The sequence below is a fragment of the Mytilinidion resinicola genome, assembly GCF_010093595.1.
Source record: "Mytilinidion resinicola strain CBS 304.34 unplaced genomic scaffold BDZ99scaffold_7, whole genome shotgun sequence".
Lineage (NCBI taxonomy): Eukaryota > Fungi > Ascomycota > Dothideomycetes > Mytilinidiales > Mytilinidiaceae > Mytilinidion > Mytilinidion resinicola.
Window position 1 is genome coordinate 1,241,452 of NW_022985443.1, and position 21,496 is coordinate 1,262,947.

General features: G+C 54.3%; 7 protein-coding genes across 7 annotated transcripts; 2 read left to right on the forward strand and 5 right to left on the reverse strand.

The window, feature by feature from the left end:
• Nucleotides 1-128: 128 nt before the first annotated feature.
• BDZ99DRAFT_384301 (Isochorismatase hydrolase) lies at nt 129-850 on the forward strand (the record flags this gene model as incomplete). The annotated part of the gene is made up of 2 exons (XM_033715372.1): nt 129-668; nt 725-850. The coding sequence occupies 2 exons, from the start codon at nt 129-131 to the stop codon at nt 848-850; spliced, it is 666 nt and encodes a 221-aa protein (XP_033578708.1).
• Nucleotides 851-1,251: 401 nt separating this feature from the next.
• On the forward strand, nt 1,252-3,220 carry BDZ99DRAFT_385195 (putative O-methylsterigmatocystin oxidoreductase; the record flags this gene model as incomplete). Its single annotated transcript, XM_033715418.1, has 5 exons — nt 1,252-1,450; nt 1,565-1,697; nt 1,810-2,156; nt 2,236-3,037; nt 3,136-3,220. The coding sequence occupies 5 exons, from the start codon at nt 1,252-1,254 to the stop codon at nt 3,218-3,220; spliced, it is 1,566 nt and encodes a 521-aa protein (XP_033578709.1).
• Nucleotides 3,189-4,309, reverse strand: BDZ99DRAFT_461743 (uncharacterized protein). The gene is made up of 3 exons (XM_033719686.1): nt 4,076-4,309; nt 3,816-3,966; nt 3,189-3,710 (listed from the first exon to the last, which is right to left on the reverse strand). The coding sequence occupies exons 1-3, from the start codon at nt 4,199-4,201 to the stop codon at nt 3,538-3,540; spliced, it is 450 nt and encodes a 149-aa protein (XP_033578710.1). The 5' UTR covers nt 4,202-4,309; the 3' UTR covers nt 3,189-3,537.
• A 1,327-nt stretch (nt 4,310-5,636) lies between these two features.
• On the reverse strand, nt 5,637-8,348 carry BDZ99DRAFT_461744 (uncharacterized protein). The gene has a single exon (XM_033719687.1). The coding sequence runs from the start codon at nt 8,139-8,141 to the stop codon at nt 5,859-5,861; it is 2,283 nt and encodes a 760-aa protein (XP_033578711.1). The 5' UTR covers nt 8,142-8,348; the 3' UTR covers nt 5,637-5,858.
• Nucleotides 8,349-12,299: 3,951 nt separating this feature from the next.
• BDZ99DRAFT_518999 (RabGAP/TBC) lies at nt 12,300-15,065 on the reverse strand (the record flags this gene model as incomplete). Its single annotated transcript, XM_033725361.1, has 5 exons — nt 12,300-12,691; nt 12,751-13,069; nt 13,122-13,384; nt 13,458-14,841; nt 14,922-15,065. The coding sequence occupies 5 exons, from the start codon at nt 15,063-15,065 to the stop codon at nt 12,300-12,302; spliced, it is 2,502 nt and encodes an 833-aa protein (XP_033578712.1).
• A 271-nt stretch (nt 15,066-15,336) lies between these two features.
• BDZ99DRAFT_461746 (uncharacterized protein) lies at nt 15,337-16,589 on the reverse strand. Its single transcript, XM_033719688.1, has one exon. The coding sequence runs from the start codon at nt 16,466-16,468 to the stop codon at nt 15,554-15,556; it is 915 nt and encodes a 304-aa protein (XP_033578713.1). The 5' UTR covers nt 16,469-16,589; the 3' UTR covers nt 15,337-15,553.
• Nucleotides 16,590-17,073: 484 nt separating this feature from the next.
• Nucleotides 17,074-20,019, reverse strand: BDZ99DRAFT_508057 (para-aminobenzoate synthase; the record flags this gene model as incomplete). Its single annotated transcript, XM_033724295.1, has 2 exons — nt 17,074-18,794; nt 19,251-20,019. The coding sequence occupies 2 exons, from the start codon at nt 20,017-20,019 to the stop codon at nt 17,074-17,076; spliced, it is 2,490 nt and encodes an 829-aa protein (XP_033578714.1).
• Between the last annotated feature and the right edge of the window lie 1,477 nt (nt 20,020-21,496).

Sequence of the window (21,496 nt, forward strand, 5' to 3'; positions counted from 1 at the left end):
GCGATGTTGCCGTGGTGGCTCCACATATCACCAACGTCACACATACTTTCTCATGTACAACCCCATCAACAACATCGGAAATCTCATATATTTGTCGTAGAGCAAGCATATAAAGTCACACCTTAGCCATGGCTGACATCTCCCCCGCCGATTATCCTGAGTACACCAAGAACATTTCCAACAAATCTCAGCCTCCCCTCGGCTTTGGAACCCGTCCAGCCCTGATCATTGTCGATGCTCAAAAAGCATACTGGAATCCCGATTCGCCTCTCTATTTCAGTCACTATGAGAATGCCGCCGCTGCACCCGCCTACATCAAGACCCTCGTATCGTCCGCTCGATCTGGAAAGTGTCCCGTAATCTGGTCGCGAATACAATATGAAAACGCGTCACTAAGGGACGCAGGGTTATGGGCGAAGAAGAGGAACCACCTAGACTGTTTCCTGTCTAGTGATTCGAGGGGTCTAGGAGACTGGATTGAAGGGCTTGGTCCCGAAGGAGACGATGTTTTTATCACGAAGAAGTTCGCGAGCGCGTTCTTCGGCACAACACTTGCGACACAATTACAGATGCTCAATGTAGATACTCTGGTGATTTGTGGTGCTCATACCAGCGGGTCCATTAGACAGACAACACTGGATGCCATGCAAAGCGGATTTAGACCTATCGTAAGCTATTACTCTATCTTCTTAACTCTTCACGAAAGCTGATCCACAATATGAAGGTTGTAGCAGCGGCTTGTGCTGATCGGACTCGAGAGACTCACTTCGCGAATCTGTTCGATATTCGCGCAAAGATGGGGGATGTGATTGCTGTCGAAGAAGCTTGCAAACAGCTGGAGAAAGGCTAGTAACGAGCCCTCAATCAGGCGATGTTCGAGAATGTAACCTTCATTCTCACATAATCTTGACTCAATTTGCATTTGCTCGACATGATGACTGTGCTACAAGCCCGCCCGTGGAACCCTTGTCTCGCGCAATCTTTGAGCGAACACACGAATCCACGAACTCGCCAACAATTGGATATACATCTTCTTGAGGTCATCCACCCCCGCTGCCCCACCCTCGTACAGCAGCTTGATGCACCATCGGAGATAGGCGCCACCAACCTGATCCGGCGCCCAAAGTGCCGGCCGGGAGATACCCAGCAGTCACTCACATCTATCATCATGCAACGAATGCCTAGAAATACTAGCCAAGTACTATCATATCGTCGTAGCGACGAATTTATTCCACCAAATTTGTCTCTGAAATGGTGTTCCCTCTAAACGTGCTGTCTTTATCAGCAGCTCTGCTGCTAGTCGGCGTCTGCTACAAACTTTACACCAAGCTCTTCGCGGGCAAGTACCCGTTGCCGCCGGGACCGAAGGCGCAGTTCCTGGTGGGACACTATGGCATCGTCCCAGCTGAAGGACCGCAGTTTCAGTATGCCAAATGGTCGAAGGAGTTGAGTGAGTACATCTTTAGTCTATGTCACGTGGTTTGCACGTGATGCACAGAGCAACGACTAGTAAACAACATATTATGAGCTTGTGAGGTAGTTTAGGAGCTGACAACGAAGACAGATACCGACATCCTGTACTTCGAGTCATTCGGCACGAAATGGATCGTTCTTAACAGCCTCCAAGCCTCTATTGACCTCCTAGATAAAAGGGGGAACAACTATAGTGATAGACCGCGCTTTATCATGAATGACCTGTCCGTCTTCTCTCTCTCTCTCATACCTCAAATCAATACAGTCCCCTTTCTACTTCCAATAAAGCCTCATCCCCACACCCAACATCCAACCCCCTAGCTAACCTCCCCATAGCATGGGCTGGGCACCAACCCTCACATGGCTCCGCTGGTCTCCCAAAATGCTGCAACACCGCAAGCTCCTGCAACCCCCCTTCTCCAAATCCAAAGTCTCCCAATACTGCCCCCTCCAGCGGCGCGAAGCCATCAAAGCCGCCCAATCCATCCTCCGCACCAACGCCGACCCTATGGCGTGGAACAACGCCATCCGCCGCTTCGCCGTAGCCGTGGTGATAAACATCGGCTTCGGCGTCGAGATCGAAGACGACAAGAGCCCCTTCATCAAGCTCGCAGACGACGCCGCGATGGCGATTAGCAACGCAGGCGCGCCGGCGAGTAGCATCGTCGACCGATTCCCCGCGAGTACGCTGCCCCTATCCCGTTTACACTCCCCCCCCCCCCCCCCTCCTCTCCACAATACACCCCCTAACCCTCCACCTAGCCCGCTTCCTCCCCTCCTCCCTCCCCTTCATGGAGCGCAAGCGCTACGCCGAAACGTGGCGCTTCGCCATCCAAAACATCACCAACATCCCCTTCGCCGCCACGCAGTCCGCCATGGCCGCGCAGCGCCCTCGGCACTGCTTCGCCGCAACCCGCCTCGCCATCCACGCCGCCAACGCCGAGAAGGGCATCCCGAACGACTTCTCCCTCGACGACATCAAAGGCGCCGCCGCCGCCATCTACATCGCCGGCAACGACACCACCCAGACCACCATCGCGCTGTTCGTGCTGTATTTGATGCAGCACCCGCCCGTGCACCGCAAGGCCACCGCCGAGATCGATGGCGTGGTGGGTAAGGACCGCCTGCCGGAGTTTAGCGATGTCCCGAATTTGCCGTATCTTAATCTCGTGCTGCACGAGTGTTATCGCATGAACCCGCTCAGCCCGCTGGGGATCCCGCACGCGAGCGTCGCTGAGGACGTGTACAGAGGCATGCGGATCCCGGCGGGTACGATTGTGTACCAGAACGTGTGGGCGATGACGCACGACGCGGCGGTGTATTCGCGGGCGTTTGAGTTCTGGCCGGAGCGGTATCTGAGTAAGGAAGAGGGGGGAGCGGGGGAGCCGTTCCCGGTGGGGAATTTTGGGTTTGGGAGACGGGTGTGCATTGGACGGAACCTGGCGGAGAATAGCATGTTTATTATGTTTGCGGTGCTGTTGGCGACGGTGGAGTTTGGGTGGCCGGTGGGGCTGGGTGGGGGGGAGGAGCAGTATGAGGTGGAGTGGAGTTTTAAGGGGCAGGCGTGAGTTTCTATTTTTTTTTTTTTTTTTTCTTGTTTGATGGATGAGGGGATGATGAGAGGGGAATGGAGAGAGGAAGTGAAGGCTGACGTTGACGCAGACACCCGTTACCTTTCAAGTGCAGGATGGCGCCGAGGAGCGAGAAGGCGGAGGTTTTGTTGATGAATGCGGATTTATCGTTCTAGGTCTAAGGAGGTGGTTGAAAGATTATAGAGGCATGACAAGAGAAGAGATGAGATGAATGACACGATGAAAAGCGGACATAAGATGAGAAGAGGAGGATACGATGTCTCTTACAATGCCAGTCTGCGACATGATTCCCTAGACGTATGAATCGAAGACACTGATGGCTCTGTGCTCGGCAAGTTGATTGCAAACCCCCTTCAATTATGCACCATTACCACCCCTCTCCATCCTATCGAACCCATCTCTCCCGATCAATCCGAACTCTTCCAGGCTCCCGAACTCTCCCCTGCCCTCTCCTATCGTGCTTCCTTCCCCCTCAATAACCCCTCTTCTTGCTATCCGACCCGGGCACAAACCTCACAGGCACGAAGTACTCATACACATCCCCGGCAGTATAGTACCCACTCGTATGATCCAGCACCCCAATCGCCCACTGCCCAGTCCTCTGACTTCCATCAATCGCGTAGAGTGTCACGTTCGTGTGGTAGCCTGCCGTTGTCAACGCTAAGTCTAGCTTGTGATTAAGGGGGAGAGGGGTAAGCGGGCCGCGGACAGTGCGCTTGGAGTGAAACAAAAAAGACGCGGGCGACTTACCGTACGAATCCTCCGGCGCAAGCGCATGCACCGCCTCTTCGCCGCCGGTGAACGAGCCGCAGGGGCTGGTGGTGCACGGGTAGACGACGACGTCGATGTCGATGGTGTGGGTTTTGAAGTAGGCGCCGGAGCAGAAGGTGAGGTTGAAGGGCTGGGGATGCCGGTTAGTGTATGCTTATCGGAAAGCAATTGGATCGGGATAAAGCGGGGGAAGAGAGGGATGGGGAACTAGGCACGATGAAGAGATAGAGATGGCATACCTGGCCAAGCGTGAGAGTAGCGTTGGACGCAGGACTATAGATCCCGCTACGGCCGACTTCGCATTGTGTGGCTGCGGCTAGGGCAGCGAGGAAGAGGGTCGCGCATAGCGAGCGTATGGAGAGCATGGTTACTGATTGCAGGTTTTGTATGTTGAGGTTGTTGGTTGTAGGGTGTAGGTCGTTCGTTGTCGAAGAGTCAGAGAGCACAGGTATAAATAACGTCCGTTCCTCAAGTGAACGAACAAACAACAATCCAGGAAAACGTTTCTCGGGCAATTCCTTCTCTCTTTATCTACGAAAACACAACGCGGCCCCACCCGCGTAGCTGCGCTGATCATTGCCGATCCTGCAGGCACGCCCCTGAGCACCGCGTGTCGATCACATGGGCCGCGAGGGAGGGATCTTCAGGTACGCCCGCCCGGCCGTCGCATTGCAGCTGTCCCTCGATGACTCCGTGGGGTGGAGTTGGTGCGATTTGGAAAAAGCTCCCGGGACGATAATGTGGATGCGGAGCGGTGTGGGCGGGTTGACGGGGATCGGATCAGGGGTGAGCTGTGCGGTGGGACGTGAGCCAAGAAGATGGATTGGGGGCTATTTATGGATCGGTATGAGAAGTAGAGATGTTGGATTGTGTTCGGGTGAGGTGGATGAGGTTGTATGGGGTGATTCGGGAGGTAGGATGGAGCGGGAGTTGTAGGTATGTCCATGTCGGTGTGGGGATGTGAGACTGTTTCTAGGATTTTAAGGACGCGTTGAAGGACCTCAGACAGTGGCTACCTAGGGTAGTTACCCTATTCGTGGAGCGTTAGATAATGGGTATGAAAACACGACATTGTCCACAGGATCTTGAAAATATACTGAAAGACCTCACACAGCGGTTTACGAGCACAGTTGCTGTGGTTATGTAGCATCGTTTAAGCAGGGGTGTTGAACCATGATATCGTCTCCAAGATCTTGACGATCTATCAGAGGACTTCACACAGCGCTTTACAAGCTCAGGCACTATAGTCACAGAGCAACTTTCAATTGAGGATCTAAGGACGTCAGATCGTTTTGCGATGTTAGTAAATGCACTGAAGGACTCCACACAGCGGTTTACGAGCACAGATAGAACAATCGTATAGCAACGGTCAATCAAGGACCTAAGAACGTCAGATCGTTTCATAATATTTGAAAATCCATCAGAGGACTCCAAGCAGTGGCCTACGCGTACAACTAGAACACTTTTAGAGCATCGTTAAATCAAGGCTGTGAGCACGGAGACTCCATTGAGGGACCTCAAACAGCGGCCTACTCTTGCAGATAGAACAATTTTATAGCATCGTTCGATCAAGGCTGTGAGAAAGTTGTTCATTCGGAAATATTTGAGAGTCATTGAAGGACCTCAAACACCGGCTTGCGTGTGTAGATTGAATAGTCCGATAGCATCGTTCAATCCAGTATTTAAGAACATTAGATAATTCACGATATTTAATAATCCCTTGATAATCCCTTGACGGACCTCAAATAGCGTCTTACTCGTGTAGATACATACGTACTAGAGCATCGCTCGACCAAAGCCACTCAAACATGACATCCTTCACAATATCCCAGAACCCATCAACGGACCTCAAACAGCGGCTCAAGATATGCAATCAACAAAGCTTCAGAGCCTCATATAGTCATTATAAACTAGCCTAACCGCAATTAGCTCCCAATCCAGCTACCGCTCTAAGAAGCCAGCCAGCTAATGCATGCATTACCATACCAGTCGTAACCCCCTTTTCCGCCTCTCATTGACCGCCTACGGCAGCATAAAGCCGTCCCCGCTGAGCTTATTCTCAGTCTCAATGCTGAAAGTCTTCTCCAACGCCTCGAACACCTTCGCGTCGGCCACCCCCCGCTTCCTCAGCCCACTGCCACCCAGCGTCCGCGTAACGTCGCGCTTTTCGCGATATCCCTGTGGGCCGTAGGGCACACACTTCCCCTTGCCGCCCCACTGCGCGTCCGCGACGCCCTTCCAGATTTCCGTCACATCAACCGTCATTTCAGACGTGTAGTAGAGCCGGCAGTCGGCCTCCTCGTAGCGGAACTGCAGCGGCGTTCCGCTATCATCGCCCTCGCGCAGGCCGTCGCGGACGTTGACGCCCGGGGCCACCGCCGCGCGCGAGAACGGGGTGTCGGAGTAGTAGTCCTTCAGCACGCTCGTGTTGTACCGCTCCGCCTCCTCTGGGGCCGCGAGCATAACCGCCTCCTGCGCGAGCGACTGGATGTAGCCCCACTGGTAGTTGTTGGTGCCCTTGACGCCGCCGACGGCCTGGATGGCGGCGGCGTTGGCGCGGCCGCCCATGGCGATGGCCTTGACGCCGGCTTGTTGGCGCATGAGCTCGGAGAAGATGGTGCACGTGGACGCGCAGTAGCCGTCGTAGACAATGACGATGTCGGCGGCGTCGAAGGGCTGCTGGGTGAAGTTTGAGCGCGGGCCGTAGCCGGTGATGTTGATGCCGCCCGAGTTGTAGGTGATCAGGACGTCGGAGAGGTTCCAACGCGCGATGCCGGTGTAGTTGTCGCCGTTGTAGACGCGAGGGGAGTACTTTTCTGGCCACGAGGTGAAGGGCTCGTAATTGACGTCGGCGTCGGTGTGGTAGTCGAAGTAGGAGGACTGGACATCGAGGACCGTGCTGTTGATTGTGTGCAATGTTCTGGGGTATTTGGAGGCCAACGCGCTGAAGGACTGGCCGACAAGGTCAGCGGCTTCATGGGCACGGAACCGGGTGGCACCGTAGGGCAGAATTGAGGGAAACAACTGTTTGAACAGATCGTAGCCTTGCAGGATGGTACCACCGCCGTTGGCCGAAACGTCGACGATCAGCTTCTTCTTGCCGTCTTTGAGGGCTTTGGCGACAAAGTTCTGCGTTGTCTCTTGGAAGGGGATTTCAGCGGCCTCGTTTCCGACAAAGTTAGGGACAGAGAGAACAGCCACGTCTTCGTAGTCTGGCGAGTCGACATAGTAGCCGTTTATGAGGTTCAATGGACCCTGGACAACGATTGGGGGGTACCCTGGAGGTGACTCAGGCGTTGGTGTTGCTGCTGCTGCTGCGGTCGCCACGGCAGCACTACTGGCGGCTTCAACCCCAGGAACGGCTTGGATGTTGCCTCCCGCAGCTTGGCCGGCATTGGCGTAATAGAAGTAGGTGTTCTGCAACTTCTCCCCTGAATCAATGCCTCTCATGCTAACCAAAACACGGGCGTAATTGTCAATAGTTCTCGAAGTCCCGTTCGCGAAGGTGAAGGTAGTGGTTGCACCAGGCCATGCCCAACGACCACGACCTCCCCCTGTGAAAGTTCCAGTACCACTGCCAGAAGTACCAAGAGAGACCTGGGCGAGTTCGTAGAAGACGTTGTTGTACAGCGCGTCACGGTCCTGGAGAGATCCCCATTGGCTCCAGTCCTCAAGAAAAGTGGCTGCGTCTTTACCGTCAATCTTGACAATGGCAGAGGGAGTGTACGAGATGTTCTTGAAGTGCTGGCCCAGCACGTCGGCGTAGGCGAACACTGCGGGCACCTTCAAGCCATCTTCAGAGACGGAGACCAAGGGGACGGTGCGGCCGAAGTTGAAGATAGCACCGACAGAGTCTGGGACAAGCGAAAAGTGGCCATCGTGGGCTGATTGGACCAGCTGGTACAGTGCAAAGCCAAAGTCGTACTCGCCTGTGAAGGCTCCACTGTTGACCTTGGCTTCGATGTCATCTAATCCGGCGATGATGTCGACTGCGTCCTGGACCTTTTGTTTGTACTCGGCAGGCGGGTTCTTAAGGAAGGCTAGGGTGCTCTGCCAGTTGATATACGGCCGAATGTCTCCTAAGAGCTTCTTGGCGGAGGTGACATTGAGAGGTACGCTCTTGATGCAATCGTAGGCTATCTGCGCCGGGACCGTGGGGACAGGGTTGGTCTGGGCAAAGTAGGCAGAGGACACAGCAGCACACGGTGCCGTGCTGTTGGTAGGAGTCGCGCGAGTGTCGAGGATTGGGCTCGCAGAAGTGATGGAGAGGAGCCCAATGACGGCGGAGAGGGAGGTGAAGCGCATGATGAAAGCGGTGGATGAAGGAAAGGAAGAGGAGATGAAAGGTAGAGAGGTCAGCACGCAGCCATGGACTGTGAGGACTATATGAAAGGCGGAGCGGAAGAGGCACGCCAAGAACCGTGTTAGGCAGCCCAGTCAGATGGGCCCGAGCACGGGACAGGTCTGTGGCAGTGGCAGCAACCTCAAGGTTAGGAAGATAGTGAGGTTGATTGAGGACGTGAGGGTCTCTGGTGACGCAGGCGACTGTCTTATGGAGAAAAAAAGTGAACTAGCTCGTCGACGCACCGCCTCGGCGGGCCGTGCTGGTTGTTTAGGGGACCAAACAGCCATGTCCAACCGCCAATCGGAAGCACAGCGCAGCCTAATCCCGCCCCATGACGGTTGGCAGCGGTGGAGCATCGATCGTAGCTCAGGGTGGAGCTATGGGATCCCAGCACCGCAGCGGTGCATGGCAGATGTCATAGGGCGAGCGGAGCGCACCGGGGGGACGCATTAGGGACGACTTTTGGAGCAGAGGGCCGTAAGGGGTCTACAGGGCAGGACAGCGCCTGTCCCAGCACCCAAACAGACGCATGAACACGCTGGACTTGGCTTCCCCGTGCTCGTGGAGTGAATTGTTTGGCAGCGAGGTCGATTCGCGGTTGCGGCGCCGCCACGCCGCACCGCTTGGCGTTTCAAGTGAGGGCAGCGGAGCCCCTATCAACGGCTCTCTCTTCCCTGCGAGACGCCGTCGCTCGACCAACCGCAGTTCAACCATGGCACTGTAGCACCACCCATTTCAGCCGCCAGCCTGCATCTCAACCCGCTCGAGGTTTGCCCGAGCACGATTCACGCCGCGTGCGCCTGTTTCAGACACAGCAAACCCAGACTGCCGCCTCGGTGCATCCCTGGCTGGACTTGATCCCAACCACCCGCGCCGAAGCAGAGATTGAGAGTCTCGCACAATTGCACAGGTACCCGTCTGTTCCGACCACCTACCGTGCCGGTACTGTCTCCAAGCGCCCGCCGACACCGCTTCGGCCACGCACAGCTCGTCACGCATGTCTTGGATACGACCACGGCGGTGCACTATCGTACGACTGATCAAAGAGGCAGGTTGAGGCTGGGTGCGTGCGGCTCTCATTACCTAAAGATCGTTGCCTGTGACGTCGTCTGCGCCTTCGTCGATCCTCCCCACATCAACACACGAGATTTCGACCATTGCCAAGCTTCCTTCGGCCTGAGTTGTGGCTGTACTCACTTCTTCCTTCAGTGGAGAGTACTGGGTTGATGCGTAGTATCGTGTGTCGAGCCGTGGCATGGCTGATTTACTGCTTCTGCATGCTTTGAGTCTTGTGCGACATAGACTTTAGTACAATTTCATTCATGCTTCAAATTCATCAGATATTTTTTCGGAGAGATTCCACTTCAGTAATGCCGAGCCGACTGAAAAGCCCTCAGTAGCATGAATTCGCCTCTAACTACGAGGGAAGTACGATTTTGGTGTGCTGCTATATTTTCAGGTTAGTTCTTTATTTGCTCACTTGACCTACCCGCTTAGCGAAAGGATCAATGAGGTTGAAATCCAGGCCTTTGACACAAGATTCTCGACAACCTTAAATCCTAACCACCACCGAAGGATGCGGCTGTGCACAGCACTTCAGAGTCTACACCTAACACACATCTCCGATCAGCATGTCAGCAGGTTTGCAGGGTACACACCATTTATTACTTCATTCGCACTGTTTCGCAGCGAAGCCATTCTGTATACGTACTAAAAGTCGGAACTTTGATCTTCCACCACCTTCGCAAACCCTGTGCACAACCTTATACTTCCCTAGGAGTGAGGATCTGGACACAAGCTTGCTATTCAGAATCTGAGGTCCTCTCAATTCTCATCGATATCACAAGGTCTACGATAGTCACAGCACACAGCCACTATTGACGGAAATCGGCATTGGCGTTTGCGGCCTTACCGTCGCAACGGCCGCCGATCGTCCGCCCCCAAGCCAAGGCTGAATTGAGACACCGGATGTCAGCAGCCTACCCGGTCCGCACACACGTACGCTTTATGGCTATGCACTAATTATCAGCCTTCTTTGCGGTGGCGTGTAAATTGTTTCGCGACAACTGTATCTGAACTGTTTGCAAACTTTCAGTTGTGGTTTTGAAAGCATGGCCTAACTCGTAGATGTCACGTGCAACCAGCACTGGATGCGATGTTTCATGCGAATTCTGACTGGTTATTCGTCCACTCACTACCTACCCAAACTCTCCGATAAATTTCCGGACGCTTAGACGATTGCGTCTATCTCAAACTAACCTTGTTTCGCAACAGGCATGTCGGTGTCCCTCCTCTTATCGTAATTTACGACGCTCCCAGGCGACTGTAGAAAGATAGGGAGAACACAAGATCGAAGCATACCTCAATTTTGTAAAATCTACAGCCTTTCCTTCGCAAGTCTATATTGCTCACCTGATATAACAACGCCCTGTTCCATCGTATGAGCCGTTTCATCGAGAAATCTCGGAAGGATTGCTGCAATCCTGCTTTGCGTTTAGAGTAGTTATTCTAAGATCTCTCTCCATCCAACGCATGCAAGGTAGGAACTGCTAACGCTACAAAACCACCGTTTGCATCGGGCGATTGCGATGCCCGATTGACAATGCGACAGGAACAGCGCGTCGGGGAGCAAGCGCGCGGGGTGCGTGGATGAGGTTCGTCTCTTCGGGAACACGCTCATCTATCCATTCTGACGACCAATATGCCACATGCATCCATCGCCCCCGCTGGCTATCGGCAGCAGCTAGACAGCTGCAGCGCGCCCGCCAGGCCCTCAAAGCTATCCAGATCTCTCCCTTCAGCTCGTGCCCAGCTCGGCGTGAAGGAGGGACTCCGCAGCTGAAACCGCACTTTGGCGTGGCTGACATTGATCGCCTTGGTAAGCAAGAGTTCATACCTCCATGTATCGGGGTCCCAGAAATTCTATATCCGCAATAGTCTTCCTTCTGTATCTTGGCTCCTACTTCGTTCGCTACGTGTTGATACCTATATCTGCGCTCTTATTAACTACCGTAATGTTTGTTTATCCCGGGTATCCATTGTGCATCGTGACGCAAAGACGTGGGGTTAGCATCTTTTGTTGCAAACGGACTCTGCTCTGACCGATATCTAGAGGTTCTGTTCTTACGAGAAGTGGATGTTTTAACATCTTAGTACCTACCACAGAGCGCTACGCACTAAGGAAAACGCCGCTATCTCGGCCAACGTAGTAATGAGAGGTAAGTAACTTGGGTGTAGCAGGCATACAGGCATACAGGCCCCCAAAAAAAATAAAAATAAAAATAAAAATTCAATTTCACCATCTTCTACACCTCAATCCCCCCGCGCAACCCACCCACCCACCCACACCAAGTCTCTCCACCAACCAACCTCCAGCTCTCAGAACACTCCACTACAATACCCTTCCTACCAAAGCTACGGTACTAGCTAGCCACCCTTACTCCCGCCATCAAATCACCCACCACCACCACCACCACCACCACCATCGCGAAACCACCTGCACCATCTAGATAAACCTGCCAAACGAACCTGCATCTGCACATCTCCCTATCCCAACCTCTCCCCCTGCCAACCTCCCCGCAGCAAGTTACTCGGGTATCGGCAGCACAGGGCGCGCCCGTGTCCAGGGGAGAGGGATAATTAGTGGGCCGTGAGGAGGCGAGAGATGGAAGGGCATGGTTCTTAGAGGGAGTTGGTTTCAGAGCTTGGATCGTAAGAGTCACGAGTTTTTTGGACATAGAATGGTGAGGGGGTGGGTAGTTTACCACGTGTTTGATGCGGTGAGAGGAATAGGGAAGTGGCGCATTGGAGAGGGGGGGAATGGGGCGAAGAAACGTTATGATGACGGTAGAGGCGTGACGGCAGAGACGTGGATGAGATTCCATCGTGAGGAGGTGGGAAGTCGGTGTTGTTATATCCGCCTACCGTAGCACCCACCTACTCAAACCCTCCCATCATCACCCCCCCCCCAACCCTACCCACTTCAGAAACCCATCAAACACATTTCCATACTCATAAAATGGATCGATATACCCGCACTGACTATCCTTTATTTCCTTCCCAGTTTCCCAACGCCAAACACCACTCAAATCTCGCCTACTAAAACCTAATAACTATCATCAAGCACCCCCAACCCCGCCCCCATGCTCCTTAAGCTCCGCCTTACTCACCTTCTCCACCTCCCGACTAAGCAACTGCCTCAGCTCCGGAGAAATAACTTTCTCTTTATCGGCGCCGATCCCCTTCGCAACCACATCGCCAACGCTCTGCCTCTGCTTGCCCCTATCCGTGCCTGTTGACGTCGACGCGGCGCCGGAGGCCGCCCACGTCGTTTTCGGCGGCGGAGAAGCGGAGGCAGATCTGGTGGATGAGATGCGGCGGTGAGCGGCGGGCGGGAGGGGGAAGTTGTCCTTTTTGTCGATGGTCTCGACGGTGCGCTGGAAGCGGCGGTAGAGGGATTCGGCGCGCACGAGGGTGGATTGGAGCTCGATGGTGCCGGAGAGCTCATTGACTGTTTTAGATTAGCAACCATCTTGATACTACTCCAGACATCCGGAAGAGAAAACTCACTGTACTTCAACACCTCATCAAAATGCTTGAGATGTTCCATAATGACATCCCGATGTCTCTCCAGAATCGCTAGCGCGATGAAGATGTGGTAGTTCGAGGACAAGTAATCTGTCCACAGCCCCTCCCACAGCCTTAGCACGTCGACCCATTCGAACTCGCGCTTATACCACACAAGCAGCATGCGGAAGAAGAAGAAAAAGTTGGTCGAGTCGGCGGATTGTAGGTGCAGGTAGAGTTTGGGATCCATGAGCTGTACGAGGTGGTCGAGGGTGAGGAGCTGCTTGCGCATGCCGGATTGATCGCGAAGGAAGTTGCGTTCCTTGGAGGTTATTAGTATTAGGGAGTATGAGGAGAGGGGACAGTGGAGTTACCATCCGTTCCATAAAGCCGACAAAGCCCCAGAAGGCGGCGGCGTCATCTTGCATGACAGCGTAGATAGGCGAGAGGAGATCGCTCATGCCTTGTACGTAGCCAAGGTCTTTGTTGTACTCATTGTACGTCAAGAGCATGTCTTTCATCTGCTCGAGATGCACATTCGTGCCAACATCTGCGAATGGTGAATCGGGGTCTGGATGTGGGATGTCTTCTCCCATGAAGATTGGGATAGTGCGATCGGTTCGGTGCACGTCCTTCTCTATAGCACGGATCCCATAGAATGGGACAAGTCAGTCTCGTGATCTCCGGAAAGAAGTTTTGGGGATGTGTACCTATCCTGTTCTTCTGCTCTTTCCACCACTCCTCTTCTTCCGCGGTGCTGTGTCCCTCGATCATTCGCTCCCACCAGGCACCCTTGAGTCTAATATACTCGTCCCGACGGCTGTTCATGTTCGCATGGCGTTCCTCGGTTGAGCTATCCCATTCATAGACACCAAGCAGGAACATCCATGCTTCTTTTCGAACACCGTCATCCGGATGTAGGCCACCATGGAAAATCCGCTCCTTGACTTCATCCGGCGTAATCTGCAGCCTTCCGGTTTGTGCATCGAAGAAGTCCTTCCATTCTTTCAAGGTAACTGGTTTCCTGAGATCGCTCATCGACAGTTTTCCAGCCTCCATATCGAGAATCTCAAACTCGCCAACTGAGCTCTCCTCCATCTCCAGCACGTCATTTGCTGTCCATATCCTTTGATTTCTTTCTCTTTCACTTTGCTCTTGAATCCCCATTGCCCATCTCGCCAGATAAATCTTCGCACTGTCGAATTCCTCTTGCAACACCTGAACCTCAGGATTCTGAATCAACCGACGAACCTGCGGCGGAACCTTCGGATTCTCCGCAACCGCCTGCGCCGTCCTCCTCGTAAACGTCGTAACCTGGCTCAACTTCTCCAAGAAATTCCACTTCGCCTCCTTCAGCGTCTTCGTGATAGGATCCATCCCCCCATCCCTCTTCGCCGCAGGCGGCGAAGCCGACGACGACGCTCCGCCATCAGTGCTATTCCTCGGAGACTTCGACGTCGTCGCCTTCCGCCCAAACGACACCTTATCCTCCTCCGACGGATCAATAAGATAAATACTCGGCTCCGCCCCCGACCGCTCCACATTCACATATCTCTTCAACCACCTCAGCACCTCATCGCCGCCCCAAAACATCCCCCCGCCATCGCCGAACGGATCAAAGCTCTCCCTCGCCAGCTTCTTCCTCTGCAGAATTGTCGACTGGCACTCGCTATCGTGGAAGAACAGCGCCGGGAAGCTCTCCCCCGCTTTCGTATTCGCGACCAAACTCCCAAACCACCACCCGATACTCGGCGGGCGCACTAGCAGCGAGTAGATCTCGCTGACCGGCACCGCAAACGCATACGTGCCGACGGAGTTGGCGTGCGTCGTGGTCGTCGGCGGGGGCGGGACGAGGTAGGATTGCCGAGGGGGCGACGACGAGTCTGACAGGTCCACCTTCACATATGTGTCGTAGGAATCGCCGAGCGACGATTCCGGGACCCAGGCGAGGAGGAGGGATGAGGCGTGGACGCTGCGGGCGGAGGAGGATGATGTGGGGCGGGCATCGTTCGATTCAACGGGTCCCTTTTGCTGGACTAGAGCTATGAAGCCGGGGATGTTGTCTTTGGCGGAGGGCGTGGGGTGCACGTAGACCTAATTTATGATGGTCAGCTTGGAGTCTGAGCTGGGCTATGTGATCTCTAAGGCGCTCTCGCCACCGGCCCGGAGCTCACCTTGCTCTTTGTATACAGCAGCTTCACACCCCTCCCGCTGCTGGTGTGTCTGATGGTGTTGTACTCGCCCTCCTCGTCGTCGCTCATGTCGTAGAAGGAGGCCGTGGGAGACGGCGGGCTGTGCGGCGGTGTTGGAGAGGTCATGGTGAATGGGGCAGCTGGAAGGCGCGAGGTGGGCAGGTGAAGTCAGGAACGAGGCTCGGGCAGCTAGAGCCAATGTAGCTACAGGCAGAGAAGGTTGCGAAGCTGCCTCGAATACACCTCGTATGATTGGTGATGTGGGAGGATGGTGAGGAGAGCTGGGAGGCGGGATGACGTTGGCTCGTGACGCGGGGCGAGGCAAGGTGCGTGGCCTGCCCCTCAGTACAGAGGCACCAGCAATTGGGATATCATGCACATAAGGGAAAAAGTCAAGTAGGAGGGTATAGTATGGCTCTTATTACTTATTAGCATCCATAGGACAGATATACAGAGCCTTCGAATGCACCGAATGAGCACCTGAAGCATGCAGCTGTAACAAGCCACATATCAAAGGAAACCGGAAACTGTCCGAACAACTTCAAAACGCCGTGAATGAATATGCTGAACGCTCCATAGAAACCCAAATCCCATAAGAAGCCTGAAGTAACAGTTTATCGCGGCCGTGGCCCATTCGGCAGCCCAATTCTCTCGCGGCCTCCGCCCCGTGGGCCTCCATATTGCCTTCCCGTGTCGTAAGCTCCACCACCGAACTCGTCATCAGCCGGGTTCGACCAAGGCGAGTTGGCTGATACGTTTGAGCTCTGATTCTGCGTTTGCCTGCCCCCGCCGTATCCTCCTCGCTCCTCTGGGTATGGTGCTGGTGCAGCCTGTCTGGCCGATCCAGCACTATTGCTTCGATCGTATGGATTGCGCATCCCCGCTGACCCTGCACCCGGCGTCGACGCAGGACTGGAGTTAGCAGACGCGCCCTGCAATGGGCTGTTCGACCGTCCAGATCCCCACAGCCTCGCCTTAAGTCTCTCTTGTGCGGTCGCTCCAGATCCACTGCTTGGCGGCGGTGATGGTTCAGCAGGCGGTCGTCCAAATGCGCTCGCCGGTTGGTAGCTTCCTGCCCGCTGGCTTGGGAGCGGTCGTGGTGCCAGTTGCGGCTCCGCAGAATACGATTCGACGGCACCTGGTCGTCCGGGCATGCCGCGCCCACCGCCACCTCGTCCCTGTGCTCGTCGCAGCGACAGCGGCTCCTGCTGAGGCGGCGGCTGCTGTGGTTGCTCATCCCATAGACCACTCAATCCACCGCCGCGGCCCATGGGGGGCTGCTGTCCGGGCTGTCTCCCCAGCGAGGAAACGAACTGTGTGGTGGGCGCTTGTTGCGGTGTCCCTTTTGGGTCTGGGGGCAGCCATGGCGGAAAAGGCCTGCCCTTCTCGATGTAGTATGCCCTCAGCACTCGCGAAATATGGGAGTCATCTTCGGTATCGCCGTCGCCTTCGCTGTCCAGGAGATTTCGTCGTAGAGAGGTGTATCGTGATGTCGTGGTCGTGAGGAGGTTCGAGAGGTATGACGACATGTTGGACGCTGAGGGCCGAGACCTCACGGTCGAAAGAATTGGGTTCTTTGCTGGCGATTGTAGGCTCTCGCAGTGAGAGGTGTGCGTTACGTGGGCGATTGTGGACGTGGCGGTGGGGTCGCAGGTGAAGATGAAGGGAGCGCTGTTTGGAGCGGCCAGGGAACTTGCAAGCGAAAACCACTGCGGAGCCTCTCGACCCCTGCACCGCCCTCACAAATTCAACACCACATCACGTTTCAAATTCGCATCATGTATAATCGTATTGGAGAGAGATACTGTTTACTCGCCTAGGGGTCCATTCATATGTTTACTATGCTATCAAAACGAAAGGCAAATCAGGCTGATCTGCAGAGCGTGGCAGAGCGTGGCAGAGCCGGGCTAGAATCATAATTCACTTTAATCAGGCTAAAAGTATATTTCTTAAAATTGTGCTCGCAATGACGAAGATATGTATACTGAAGCAAGCTCGTTGAGGTGCTTCGAACGGTGGCGTTGAGCCAGAAATCTATACTTAATGTTGAACTAATCCACAGTTACCGCCCAATGCAGCCTGATATACCCAAAACTCCCAGTCACCCCCAAATCCATGCTATGCAAACATCAACCTACTCCATGGGGTACGCAGGGTGGCCAGGATCTGCCGCGAACGCCCCCAGTGTGGCCCCAAGTTTGACGAACATCTCGTCATACTCTCCTGAAGGAGTACTCTGCGAGGTGACGGCACCCCCCGCACCAATCCTCCACACCTCCCGGGCCTCTTTGCCCTCTCTTTCCACTCTCTCCTCCTCCCAGCATACTGCGGTGCGAATGACCACCGAAAAGTCTCCTCCGCCGCCTACGTCTAGGTAGCCCAGCACCCCAGCGTACACCCCACGGGGCTCATCTTCCTCGATCTCCTTCAACAGCTCACAAGACCGCTTCTTCGGGGCCCCCGTCATCGACCCCGGTGGTAAGGAGGCAGCCAGGGCGCGGATACCATACGCACCGGTATTAGCCCTTGTTTTGACCGACACGTAGTCCGGCGGCTCCTCCCAGTCCTCCGGGGTGCGGGCGTGGTCGACGCCGGGAGGCACGCCTTCGACAACAGATACCAACTGATACACCGTTTCGTACTCTTCTACCTCCATAAGATGCGGGACGGTGACGTTGGCGCCGAACACGCCGTGCATCTGATGACGCGTGAGGTCGACTATCATTAGATTTTCGGCGCGCTCTTTGGAAGACTGTAGGATCTCGTCGGCGTGGGCGCGGGTGACGTTCGGCCCTTTCCGTACGGTGCCCTTAATGGGCCGGCATTGCGTGCGCCCTTTGCGGTCCCAGGACATGAAGCGCTCCGGGCTGCTGCTCACGATGCTCACGCCGCTGCCCATGTCGCAGTTGTTGAAGCGGATGTAGGCCCCGAAGGGCGCTGGGTTGCGGTCCATGATGTTACGGAAGAGCGTCCAAGGGACATTTCCCGGTGCCATCATTGGATTGCCGTGGCTTTTCCAGTCTTTAAGGTCGGTAGGCGGGAGCAAAAAAGTCGTCTGTTGGGTTAGACACAGCTCGTATGAGTTACCCGCTGCGATCTTTTCCTGGCAACTTTCGACCATTGATTCATATCCTTTGCGCGGTGGCGGAGAGCACAGCCCGTCTTTGATCTTTTCTCGAAGTAGAAGGTGGTGAAGGTGCTTGGCCTGAACGTCAGGTGGATAGAGCTTACGAATATCTGACACTATGGAGTGCAGTCCCAAAGCATAGAGCTGAGGTTTGGGCAGTGGAGGGTATGACTCTGATAGGGGCCTGATACGATTGGGGGCGACGAACATGTTGAAGAGAGTCTCTTGAGTGTCGACAACCCAGCGCATGTCGTCAGCCGAGCGGATGCTCTGGACGTATACCTTCTTTATGGCGTGATCGATGACAATGCTGCGTGTGATGAAAGCAAATTGGAGGTCGGGGTTTGTGTTTTGGCGTGGCGATGGCTTGACGCCTATCGTATCGAGGCCAGCTTCGTATGATGCATAGCCCATAAGGCCGCCCCAGAAAGGGGCAAAACGAGGTCCAGCAGGCTCTTTGATCGGTCTCAAATCGTCCATTAGCTCTCTGAGGTACTCCCAAATATCTTCGACACGGTGATGATAATAGGTCTTCCCTTGGCCTGTCTTCCAATACAAGGTTTTGCTGTAGACTGAGTAACTCAACCGGATTGTTTCGTCGGGGACGAAGACGCCGACGATACTGTATCGACCCGTGCCAACTTCTGATGTTTGGAGTCCAGGTTTCAGTCCAGATTCAAGAACCACTGCTTGACTCTTCGGATCATGTATACAGACTAGGCCACACACTTCAGAGACTCGCAGCTGTCCGCTACCGCAAGTCTTGACATGGACAGTGTCAGGCCGGAGCCACGGCATCGTTGATTTGGTGCCATTTTGCGCCATGACGTCTTCCCCGAAATATTTTTGCGAAGTTTCGGAGGTTTTCCTAGAAATGTCGTACCCCTTTTTGAGAATGTTCAATTTTGACATATGCGGGTATTTTGGCGCTAATTTGATGTTCGCGGTCTCTTTCTCCCACTCTTGACGCAGTGCCTTCTCAGCCACTTCGAGGCGTAGCAAATTCGCACTTTGAACCTTGGTTGTTGATAGAAAAGAGGTACCGGGGCCAATTCTAGATTGAACAGCATCGCCGCAGTTATCCAAATTCAGCACCAGGCGGGAGCCCGCCATCGTGTCGGTCTCTTTGCCATCTCTGGAGTGCTCCTCTTCGCTTTGGTTCGTCTCCGTTAGAACAGGTGTACTGGAATTCCGAATCAATTGCTTCAGTCGAAGTATCTTGTTATTTGCAATCCAGCACTGAGCCTCTCTCCACCAGTTACCAACCGCCCTCGCGCCCTCCTCGTTGGTGCAGATTGATTCCGGATGATACTGAACGCCCCAAAATGGCTTATGCAAGTGTCTGGTTGCCATGAGGACTGCTTTGTTCGGCGGCACATCCCAGTCCCACGCCAAAGGCTCCAGGTCAGGACACTGTTCCGCGGGTTCCCAAAGTTGCTTCGGATAGGCGACTGAGCTCTGGGTCTGAATCGAGTGGCCGATATTGACGCGCAGGGAATGGTACTGAGTTGCCTGGACTTCACCTATGCCTTTGAAGATGGAGCGTTCATCATGCAGGAATTCGGTAGTCATGACACCGTGCCGGGGCTCTGGCAGTCGCTCGATGGTTGCTCCAAAAGCTAATGCCAGACTCTGATACCCTAAGCAGACCCCAAGAACAGGTAGCATATCTTTCTCGTCGAGGCTCCATAATTTTCCAATAAGCCCAACGTCGTGTTCAATTGATGGGTCTCCCGGTCCAGGGCCGGCGATGACGGCATCGAATGTAGAGAGGAATTCCAAGAAGTCGCCATGACCAGTGCCGGTATATCTCTCATCATCAATGTGTATAACAGTGACATCGGCTCCGAGGCTCTCGCGGGCATGATTGACAATGTTGTTGGTGAAGGAGTCATAGGCGTCAAGGAAAAGGATGCGAGCCGGGGTTGGCACTGCTGTGATGCCGGGTGCCATTTTACGAAGCTGAGAAAGTAAATGGCTTGAAGCGTGCTACTTGGAAGTTTTCCGAGGTCACCGGAGTCGGCGGATCTGGTTGTCTTGACGGATATTGTCGGAGCGGAGAGAAAAGAAGACGGCTGAGACCGCCCAGATTCAATTTCGCCTTCAGATCCACTCGAAGCCGTTTTTGGCTACTCTTGACGACTACTAGTAGTGGTTGTAATCCAATCTGATGAAGGAATGAGAGGTCGGATTCAATAGTCAAGCGGACAAAGATCGGGGACCTCGCATCACGGGACTGGTGTAACCGAGGGATATTGACGCCCAAAGAGCGGTTCTCAGCCCAGATAGGCTTGCAACGACAAGCGCGCTGCTTGGGCTATTGTGAGCTAGGTGGAGAGATGGATATGTAGAGGCTTGTGGTGTTGCGGACGGGAAGGGGAGGGCGGACGTGGAGGACTATTTTGAGCAGCAAAAAGGATCTGCAGGGTGAGACTATCTAATGCAGGGTCTCGGGCCTGGACCGAGCGTTGAAGAGGCCAAGCATGCCGAAGACCGCTGTGCCGGTCTCGAGAGTGCTCAACACCATCGCCGACGACACACCTTGCCTCATACTTCACGTTTCAACTTTTGTCGATATTCTGCAATTGGCCATCAACACTGTGTTTCTCGTCATCTACATTTACACCAGGGTCACTTCTGAATGTCTATCGACGTGCTATACGCAAGTCAGCATCGTGTGCGGACTCCGGCCGCTCGGACATCTACCACTCAATCATGACCGTAAGCTTAGAGGCTCCATCTAGGGCTCTTAGGCCATGCAGGACCTCATTTGCGCGGTAAGAAACAGGACTTTACTATGGTGAGAGCTAGTAAGCTACAAGAGATGTTTTGGTGCTGGACATGATGGCTGCCTCAATACCTGTCCACGGGTATGTTCCCTCGATACCTATTTCACGAAGCTGCCACCGAAGAAGGGGCTACAGAGATACACGCAAGACAATTTGCAGCCTTTGCAGCTACAATATGACTTCAAGATGCCCCGCCAGCTCCATTACGATTGAGAACGTCACGGGATTACCAGCTGGCAAGCCACCTCAGCAGTGCCACGAGCACCGCTGGCGACTCCTACCGACGCATGATCTACGTAGCTCTCAATATGTTACCACCATAAATCCGGGCTTGAAGGTTCTACTACTTTTCCTAGCCTTTAACTACAGCCCTACAGCAATACTTTCAGCGAACAGATCCACCAACTAAGCATCATATCTGTGAAGACCGAGCGCCTCAACAATGTGCCGCAAGGCTCATAGATACTTTTCCTGCGGCCATCGCGACCAGCAGTTCCTCTTTCAACACTGTGGCCAAGCCCGCCGATTGGGCGTTCGATGCCCCCGACCGGAAGAGAAAGAGCAGTCGATTCCTGGCCTTTGTCCGGCTTGTCGCGAGGACCCAAGGGATCGTCCACCATATTAACGAGCAAGTTCCTCCA

Coding starts and splice junctions, on each gene's coding strand:
- BDZ99DRAFT_461743 (XM_033719686.1), bottom strand. CDS start 4,201: ATGCTCTCCATACGCTCGCTATGCGCGACCCTCTTCCTCGCTGCCCTA. Junction 3,967..4,075: donor CTACTCTCACGCTTGGCCAG/GTATGCCATCTC, acceptor CGGCATCCCCAG/CCCTTCAACCTCACCTTCTG. Junction 3,711..3,815: donor TGCGCCGGAGGATTCGTACG/GTAAGTCGCCCG, acceptor TGACAACGGCAG/GCTACCACACGAACGTGACA.
- BDZ99DRAFT_461746 (XM_033719688.1), bottom strand. CDS start 16,468: ATGTCGTCATACCTCTCGAACCTCCTCACGACCACGACATCACGATAC.
- BDZ99DRAFT_461744 (XM_033719687.1), bottom strand. CDS start 8,141: ATGCGCTTCACCTCCCTCTCCGCCGTCATTGGGCTCCTCTCCATCACT.